This window comes from Carcharhinus amblyrhynchos, chromosome 3 (genome assembly GCF_965287045.1).
Source record: "Carcharhinus amblyrhynchos chromosome 3, sCarAmb.v2.hapA, whole genome shotgun sequence".
Lineage (NCBI taxonomy): Eukaryota > Metazoa > Chordata > Chondrichthyes > Carcharhiniformes > Carcharhinidae > Carcharhinus > Carcharhinus amblyrhynchos.
The window spans coordinates 28,018,554-28,028,949 of NC_137326.1; the positions used below are offsets into that span (position 1 = coordinate 28,018,554).

At 42.4% G+C, this 10,396-nt stretch overlaps 1 protein-coding gene across 2 annotated transcripts in view; it reads left to right on the forward strand.

Annotated features, from left to right (window-relative positions):
• cacna2d3a (calcium channel, voltage-dependent, alpha 2/delta subunit 3a) overlaps positions 1–10,396 on the forward strand; it is a 776,701-nt gene that overhangs the window by 604,210 nt on the left and 162,095 nt on the right. For both annotated transcript variants that reach the window (XM_080182611.1, XM_080182617.1), the window contains one exon: positions 2,645–2,725. In XM_080182611.1, the coding sequence (XP_080038737.1) occupies positions 2,645–2,725 (81 nt within the window). The remainder of the gene's footprint in view (positions 1–2,644; positions 2,726–10,396) is intronic.

Consider the following 10,396-nt stretch of genomic DNA (forward strand, 5'->3'; position numbering starts at 1 on the left):
GAATGTAAAGTGGTAATTCACCAGATGATAAAATTACTATAGTATGAAATAAAATCAGTTATTTTGTCCCTGTGGTAAAGAAATTCAGCAATTGTGCCATTGAATAATGTGCCAGCTACCTGAAATACATCTTTTATTCCAGGTCATGCTGTTTTTTTTTTGGACAAGACACAAAATAATGTTGACGTCCTCACGAACCACAAATAATGCTCTTAGTATAGTTTATCTTTATACACAGTCACAGTCAGATGCATATCGATACAATCATTATAATCTGACATGTATCACAAAGAAGAAAGCCCTTCCTCTGCTGTAAGATCCTGATGCATGTCTCCAGCTGGACTCTATGTAAAGGGACTAAAATAATAGAAGTCCTATCTATAAATAAGAATATAATGATTGTCTATAAATATGTTTCATAACCCTGTAAATCTAGAGGCCTAGGAGATGAACAATGACAACAGTGTGATTGCATCAAGTCATCACGCTGGCATTCAGTGTTTTGTGGAGATATGAAATATAGATCAAAGGCTCAGCCTGGCCTCGGTCCAGAGCTGGATTTGCCCTAGTGGATCTGCTGGTGGTATATGAGTATAAAGTCAAGGCTGGAAGGATGAAATTTTATACCAGTAAAAGATTGAAGCATTTATCTGTCGGGTTTATTATGAATTTTGTTTTCATACTGGATTGAAAACAGTGCATGCACGTTTGAACTGAAACCGATGATCAAAACGAACATTAGGAAGCTTTATTTATTTTATATCCAGAATCCTAAAATTACCTCACAATAAAAAAGTTAAAACTATAAGCTTCTGTTGCATAACTTGCTGGACCTATACAATACGGTCCCACCCAATTTCAAATGCCAGTGACATTCATACCAAACAACCACAAAATCCTCAGTTAATCTCTGTGGAGCCAGCTTTGCTGGCATCTTCAGGCCCCGCCCCTCAAGAATGACAGCAGAAATACGCCCCTACCCCCACCCTGCTGCTTTTGTAGAACAAAGTGTCAGAAGACCTGGAGTGAAAATCAGGCTGTGTTTGGGAGGAGAAACACACTGGTTTTCAGTCAGAACCTGATACTTTAGCATTTTCTGGAAAATTCTGCCCCCTTGCTTGTGCCCCCTTTTCATGCAGTTTTGTCAGGGCCCAGATCCCTCCACTTGGTCTTTCTCTGCCTTTCAGTGCTCATCTTCTTCATTCACATCTTTGCCCCTCTGCATGTCATTGTGAGCCCTTGCCCTACCCCCACCTTTTCATTCTCATATCACACTCCACCCCTGGATAGTGTGGATTTTTGTTGCAGTGGCTGCATGAGTCACAGTGGCACAGTGGTTAGCACCACTGCCTGACATTGCCAGGGATCAGGGTTCAATTCCAGCTTCGGGTGATTGTCTTTGTGCAGTTTGCACATTCTCCCCAGACCTGTGTTGATTCCATCCGGGTGCTCTGGTTTCCTCCCACAGTCCAAAGTTGTGCGGGTTAGGTCAACTGGCCATGCTAATTTGCCCTGAATGTCAGATGGACTAGCAGGGTAAATATGTGGAATTCGAGGATGGGGTCTGGGTGGGATTGTTGTCGGTGCAGCCTTGGTGAGCCAAATGGCCTCCTTCTGCACTGTAGGGATTTTATGATTCAAAGTGCTGTTTTAATTGACACTGGTGTATGGCACAAGGGGTAAGGAAATCCTCACACTTCCCAATCCCGGCCAGTGAGAAGCAGAAGTCCCTCTGCCACTTTAGCCTCTCTGCACAATGTTATAATTGCCGGACAGTCCGACATGGAGAGAGTTGGCTTTTAGCTGACTTTCCTTTTGGAGAAAGAGACACCCCTTCCTGACCACCTCCTCTCCCCACCCCACCTTCCCCTGAGACACAGTCCATCATTTCTATCACTGTTATTCCTTACATTTTCAGTAAGTTTAAGGTTCTGTTTCTTCTGTTACTTCTTTTCAAAGCCTTTGGAGTTCTTTCCTCTACCCACACAATTTCCACCCAGACCAACGTTCATTTTAAATGTTGTCACCTTATTCCTAATTCTACATCTCTCAGCAAAACATCATGCTCACTTCAGAGACACAAGATTCAACTGGCTGTTGCCAAAGAACTCGTGAAATAACTCTGCAATTTGTTTAGTTGGAGTTCAAAGATACTGGGGCTTTCCCCAAGATAAACTAATTATGACTCTTGCGCTACAAGGTACTTAGAACACAGGCTAACACCAATTAAAAACTAAATTAACACTACTGCTGTTGTAAAATCCTAGAAGAAAACCTAATTGTTACGATTAATAGCTATTGGAAAACATGACTAAGGAATGGAGAGTTATTGCACAATAATTCTTGCATTTTATTTTTATTATTTTTTTCTTGAGGAGGTGAAAGAAGGAATCGAAGTTTCCTAATATAGGAGGGATGTAAGAATGAATCCCATGATTAAATAATCAGGCATGGACTCTCAATGTAAAAGGCTTAATAAAATAAATGGACTCTTCATGCTGTGGCTTTTCATGTGTTACTGCTATAGAACCATGAATAATGGGGTCATTCCCCACAAAAAAAAAATGTGAATTGGTGAAAGAATAATTATGTATGATACATTCATTTCACTTTGATAATAATAAAGTACAATTCATTTTGATAGGGACAGAAAATAGAAGTAATGTTGTGACGGCGAGCACAACTGTGCAGCTTTTGGACAACAGGAAATCACCAGTGGTTGCGGGTAAGCAATTTAAACATTCCTATTTAACCAGCATGTTGGAATATTTGCTTGCTGATGATCGGAAATAATTGTGATTCTCCGGATGTAAAGGAAGGTTCACCGACTCTATCCTCTTAGCCAGGAACCAGTGCTGAAATAGGGTGTGGATCAGAATTGTTTTACTACACTATATAACACTTGTGCCCTAATGACATCCATTTTTACTTTTTCGCCACCTATCTTGACTCTTCCATTATCTCTTGGGACCCACCTCTTCAAGCAGGCTTTTGATCTTCCTCCTAATATAATGTATTAAGCTGATCATCTAATTTTAGCTGATAAACCTCAGTGAAGCATTTTTCCACATTGAACATGCTCCCTCCTCTCCCCCCGCCCCGCCTCTGCCATGTATTGATTTCAAATTCTTGTCCATGTCTATAATCTCTTCATGATTTCTCAGAACCCATTTCCATGTTCAACTGCACCCACATTCCCATATTGAGCCTTTTGCTGCTGTTACTCTGAGTTCTTTGTGTATTCTCCAATCCTCACTATCAGAGTATTCAGCTGCCTATCTCTACTCTCCCTCTAAATACTTTGCTTTCTCTCAGTTTGCCCCCTTTGATTAACCACTTACTCAAAATCCATTCAACCTTTCCACTGGTCACTCTCCTAATTCCCATATTAATGTTTAATATCTGTTTTAGAATCACTTTTGGATGTTTTCTTTGTTAAAAGCATTTTATAATTTCAATTCATCTGCATCCTCATCACTCTCCATTTTCCTGTCCTACGTGAATAAAGAAAAACCTCACATCTTATCAACTTTCTCAAGATATCCCAAAGTGCTTCATATGTAATGAATTATGTTCTGCATGAGGAAAAATGTTCAATGCTGGGAAAATTAAAGCCACAGTTTCCAATTCACACTGTCATCCATGTACCTTAATGATGGATTGCGTTAACTTTCCCAGCTAATCCCTCAGATTAAGTCAGAGATACTTTCAACTAAACTCAACTACTTCTACAAGATTTAATCCTCTCCCAACACTTGGTTTTAATTCCCAGGTATTTTGCTTGCCCTCCAGCTCCCTCACACTGCCACAACACATATGGCTATCCTTGTCAGCCCCCATTCTCACTAAAATATTGTCATTTAGTATACCATGTTACCACCTAATAAAGCACCCTATGCTTCCAATAGCTTGCCCTTACTAAGCTTCATTGGATCTCCATGGCTAGTTACTTCCTTCGGAATTCCTTGCTTCAGGTCTCCCCATGGCTTTGTCTCACTCTTCACCACAATCTCCCGCAACTGTATTTCCACCCATTACTCCACTGATACTGAATTACTCCTTGCTCCTGTGTCCTGAACTGCACCACTCTATCATTGTCTTTTGGTACTTCCTCATATCCTTCCAATTTGCACTGATCTCCTTCCTTTCAAAAGTTCCTGAAAACCATCACCTTTGCAAATTTCATCTCGGTCCCCTAACTTTCTGTTTCCCTATTGATCACTGTCCACCTTTCTCTCCCATTCTATAAAAACACTCTGAAATGTACTTCTGTAAGTGGGGAATTAAATTGAAACTTAGCTTGATGTTTACTCCCTCATGAATTCAAAAGCAGTTTTCTGAGAGCTCAACGAAGTTGCTAATAGTTCAAACACATTTTGTCTATCAATCTAAATGATTTGCTGGTGATCATTGTATCCTCTGAAATATGGAAGGCTGAGGGGAGCTTTGGATCAGGATCTTAGAACTTTGAGACAAACTAATCGGATAGATACAGGTATAGAAAAATGGCATGATATGGAAATGGGGAAAATCTGAGACAATGTGAAACTGGGAGGACCAGAAATGGTCCTCTTGTACTCACGAAGAAAAGTAAAGCACTTACCTGAATGACCTCTTCTGCTTCTCATCTTCTTCACTTGATTTACCTGATGGAGAGGCTACAGTGTCTTCGCCTGCCAAGGTTGGAGTTGCAAATGTGATTAGGGTCTGATCATGTCACCACATCCCATCTATATACTTGAAGAACCCCACTGGCTTTCGACAAGTGCCTTTGCCATCTGCCCAGAATAGTACATTAAAATCTGAAGATGATGGGATGTAGATGGTACATTGGCAGCAACACATGATCGATGTAGGGATGGGCATGCATGGACTGGGCACGCATGGACTGGGCACACATGGACTGAGCAGGCAGGGTTTAAATCAATCCTTACATCCTACACGAGGGCTTGAATGCATTCAAGCAAAATTGGCACATGACATCAACTTAATCCCTTGCCCACTTTTTTAAAATTCATTTGTGGGACATGGGTATCGCTGGTTGGGCTAGAATGTATTGCCCATCTCTAGTTGCCCTTGAAACTGAATGGCTTGCTAGGACATTTCAGAGGGCATTTGAGAGTCAATCACATGCCTGTGGATCTGGAGTCCCATGTAGGCCAGACAGGCAAGGACAACAAATTTCCTTCCCTAAAAGATATGAGTGAACCAGGTGGGTTTTTCTGACAAATCCACAATGATTTCATGGTCATCAGTAGATTCTTAATTCAAGATTTGTTTTATTGAATTCAAATTCCACCATCTGCTGTGGCGGGATTTGAACTTGGGTCCCCAGAACATTAGCTGAGTTTCTGGATTAATAATTTAGTGATAATACCACTAGACCATCACCTTCCTCAACCTATCCACTTGTAACAAAATTAGTTAGTATTTTTGACAAATGATTATCAAAAGTTACCATTGGATAGTTGAAAGCTGAGTATGTCCTGTTTTAAACAATGCACCATGCACTTCAGTTGCATTGTTTTGAATTAGTTCTATTTGATCTTTAACATGAAGGTATTTTTTAACCGAATGTTCGCTACATCTATTTATTTATGTACATACTACTATTAAATGAAGGTCAAAATGTGTTAACAGCTTATGCAACTGTCTGTTCTAAATATACAATAAATATTGTTGTTCAGTCGCATTTAAAGTTCAAACCATCTCACTTATTAATCCAGTGAAGCATCATATTATAGTTCAGAGCTATTATATTTCACTCAATATGAGTGCTTTGAATTTTTTGAATGGCAAGGCATATTAACAAGATTTTTCGATGGCCTGAAATTTGTTCCCTGTCATAATAATAGTATCCAGAGTTCAATATTATTTGTTGGAATATCAACTGCAAACAAACTTGGAAAACATTCCTGACTTACCACATTAGTTGAGGACCTCTGACTGAAAGTGTAAAAATGTGGTTAGGACAATCTTTTCTTTTTAATCTCAATTAAATTTAAACAAATCAACATTTTCCAATAAAAGCAAAATACCACGGATTCTACAATTCCAAATTTAAAAACAGAAAATGCTGGAAAAAAGCTCAAGGATTGGGAAGAGAGAAACAGAGATAACAGATATTTTGAGTCCATGTGACTTTTCTTCAGAATATTTTCCAAGTATTTTGCCCGATTTCATCAGCTTCTCCAACATCTCCAGTATAATACGTACCAGCAAAAAGTCATCAGCATTTTAATACTGCATTTTACAATGAGCTCAGTGACAATTAAACTCTTCACATATGTGCAAACATGAACAGCGATCCACATTCTAGCAGTTAATTTTTAATGTTGGAAGAACACAGGTAGCAAATTCTACTCTCTTAAAACTAAAATAATTTCAACACAATTTTATAAAGTGCTTCATGTGAAGGCCTTACATCATTGTGTTTGGGAAATAGATTGCTGGCTGAGCTATCTTGGATCTGGTGCTATGTAATGAGGCGGGTAGAATTAGGGACCTTGCAGTGAAGGATTCTCTTGGGGAGAGTGATCATTGTATGGTGGAGTTTCTGGTGCAGATGGAGGAGGAGAAAGTGGGTTCCCGGACACGCGTATTTTGTTTGAATAGAGGGGAGTACGGTAGGATGAGAGAAGAATTGGCGAATGTTGACTGGGGGAGCGCGTTGGAGGGAGGGTCTGCTGAGGAGCAGTGGAGGATCTTTAAGGAGATCTTTCTTGGTGCTCAGCAGAAATTTATTCCGATGGTCAAAAAGGACAGTAGGAGGAGAGGTAATAAGCCGTGGATAACGAAGGAGGTGAAGGAAAGTGTTAAATTAAAAGCGGAGGAATTTAGAGTAGCTAAGAGTAGTGGGCAAGAAGAGGATTGGGAGAGGTTTAAATGTCAACAAAGATTGACAAAGAAGTTGATAAAGAAGGGTAGGAGAAACTATGAAGCTGGGCTAGCGCTTAATATAAAAAAGGATAGCAAGAGTTTTTATAAATATATAAAAAGGAAGAGGCTGGCTAGGTTGAACGTTGGTCCTTTAGAGGATGAGAAAGGAGACCTAGTGGTAGGGGATGGGGATATGGCTAAGGTATTGAATAACTTTTTTGTTTCTGTCTTCACGGAGGAGGACGTGAATAATTTGTCGGGTGTTAGTGATGGAAAGGTGGTAGGACTGGAGGGTCTTAATGACATTACCGTTACTAGAGAGGCGGTGCTCGACAGACTGGAGGGGCTGATTGTGGACAAGTCCCCAGGACCGGATGGAATGCATCCGAGGGTTCTGAAAGAAATGGCGGAGGTGATAGTGGATGCCTTGGTGGTTATTTTCCAGACGTCGCTGGATTCCGGGGAAGTGCCGGAAGATTGGAAAACGGCTAATGTTACGCCGTTGTTTAAGAAGGGTGCCAGGCAAAAGGCGGGGAATTATAGGCCGGTTAGTTTAACGTCTGTGGTAGGTAAAATGTTAGAATCCGTCATTAAGGAGGAAATTGCGAGGCATCTTGAAGGCAATTGCTTGATAGAGCGGACGCAGCATGGTTTCATTAAAGGGAAGTCGTGTCTGACAAATTTACTGGAGTTCTATGAGGATGTGTCTAGGGCGGTGGATAGAGGAGAGCCGGTGGATGTGGTCTTTCTGGATTTTCAGAAGGCGTTTGACAAAGTACCTCACAAGAGGTTATTGCAGAAGGTCGAGGGACATGGAGTTGGGGGTAGGGTGTTAGCGTGGATAGAGGATTGGTTGTCAAATAGGAGGCAGAGAGTGGGGGTCAACGGGTGCTATTCGGATTGATGGATGGTAACTAGTGGAGTGCCCCGGGGTCAGTGCTGGGGCCTCAGCTTTTTACCATTTATATAGATGATCTGGAGGAGGGAACCGAGTGTAGGGTGTCGAAATTTGCTGATGACACCAAGATTGGGGGATCGGCAAATTGTGCGGAGGGTGTGGAGAGTCTGCAGAAGGATCTAGATAGGCTGGGCGAATGGGCCAGGAAATGGCAAATGGAATTTAATGTTGGCAAGTGTGAGGTGGTCCACTTTGGTAGGAGTAATGGTAGGAAGGACTATTGCTTACATGGCGAAAAACTGCAGCAGGCGACGGTGCAGAGGGACCTTGGGGTCCTTGTGCATGAGTCGCAAAAACCCAGCTTGCAGGTGCAGCAGGTGGTCAGGAAGGCGAATGGGATGCTGGCCTTCATAGTGAGGGGGATTGAATATAAAAGTAGGGAGGTCTTGCTGCAGCTGAATAGGGCATTGGTGAGGCCACAGCTGGAGTACTGTGTGCAGTTTTGGGCGCCGCACCTGCGCAAAGATATTTTGGCCTTGGAGGGAGTGCAGAGGAGGTTTACTAGGCTGATACCGGAGTTGAGGGGGTTGAGCTATGAGGAGAGGCTGAATAAACTAGGCTTGTACTCGTTGGAGTTTAGAAGAATGAGGGGAGATCTCATTGAGACGTATAAGATGATGAATGGGATGGATAGGATAGAGGTGGAGAGACTCTTCCTGCTCAAAAAAGACAGTAGGACTAGGGGGCACAGCCCCAAGATAAAGGGGGGGCGGTTTAGAACGGAGTTGAGGAGGAACTTCTTCACTCAAAGGGTGGTGAATCTCTGGAATTCTCTGCCCGTTGAAGTGGTGGAGGCTGCCTCGCTAAATATTTTTAAGACGCGGGTTGATGGGTTTTTGATAAGAGAGGGGATTAAGGGTTATGGGGAGAGGGCGGGAAGGTGGAACTGAGCCACGACAGATCAGCCATGATCTTATTGAATGGCGGGGCAGGCTCGAAGGGCTAGATGGCCTACTCCTGCTCCTATTTCTTATGTTCTTATGTTCTTATGAATGCCTCAGTATCGATGATCACTCAAACCCACTCACATTAGCACAGGAACTGTAGCTTCATGTTGCACAATAGCGTTAGTAACTTTTGTTCAAGCTAGCTGGTTATGACAGTGGTGACACTTGTACTATTGTATGCTGCTCAATGCTTCACAGTATGAAAATTGAGCACTGATTATGCAACAAAAATATTTGAACCAAGAACCTGAATAAAGGAACAAAGCAATGTTAAAATTTAATTTGGATCTGCAGTCGAATGGAACCAGTTGTCCTGTGTCAATTGCAGATAGCAATGTAAATTTGTCACAGAAATCACAGTAAAGAGCATTTGAATCACCAGTTTGGTTCCACCACTCTATTGATAGCATGGTAGCGCTCTGCCCAGCCGTCTCCAGCTAAGAACACTGGTAACATGTCCCCGAATTTGGTGTGTATAGTCTGCACCTAAACCATTCGGTGTCTATTTACATGGATAGGATCACTTATGTAGCTAAGTAGATGTGATAGGTGTGCAAATTATAGTTAGCACTTAGTGTACTGAGGATTCTACATTTTGTGCACTAAACAAGTACAAGCAGGCCAACAAGACCCTCATATAGAGCTCTTGGGCAGGGATTTGCAGGGTGTCCTAGAGATTTGCTAGGGAATCCCTCTCAAAGGTTTACAGGTAATTACCTCTGAGTAATTACACCATGCTGGGAACCATCCAAAAATGCAATTTAAATCATAAACTTCCATTGTTCTGCCAGAGTTACATCAATAATTATTCCAAAAAAGTGAGAATTAAAATCTCTTCTAAATTCTGGGTGATGATTGTAAACATCCAGACTCAAAACCCCCACCCCCCACACCCACCCATCTTCCAGGGGACTCTCCCCACACCCCAGTGGGGCTTCCCTCTCCATCTCTGACTATCCACAGTTTTCCCCATCAACCCAACCTTCAAAGGACACTCCCCCCTCCCCCACCCCCTCCCCATGCTCCCTGGCCTGCAGACCTGACCTGCAGATGTGACCCAACACCCCCACAACCTGTGGAACTGGTGCCGCCCTCCCACGCCCCCCACCCCCATTTCCACCCCCTAACCTATGGATCTAACCTAACCTCACCAGCCCCACACGTGTGACTCGATCTGCCGGACAACCAAAACCCCAGCCCTCTGATTCCCTGCCCTGACCTCTGACCCTGACCTCATCCAACCACTCTCCCCTTAGACCTCCCCCAACCCCCAAATGGTTGTGGAGAAGGAAACCTTCATTTTTAAAAAAAATACTTCAATAGTAATTGAAGTGTTCTAACCTACAAGGCTATGGGTAAAGAGCTGGAAAATAAGGTTAAACGGGGTAGCTTTTTTAAGGAGCATAGGGAGCCCATTGACCCTCTTCTTGCCCAAAATATCTATCGTAGAACCTGTGGAATTCATTACCGCAGGACGTAGTTGATGCCAAAACATTGAATGTATTCAAGACGCAGCTAGATATAGCACTTGGGGCGAATGGGATCAAAGGTTACGGGGAGAAAGCAGGATTAGGCTTATTGAGTTGGACGACCTGCCATGTTTGCGATGAAT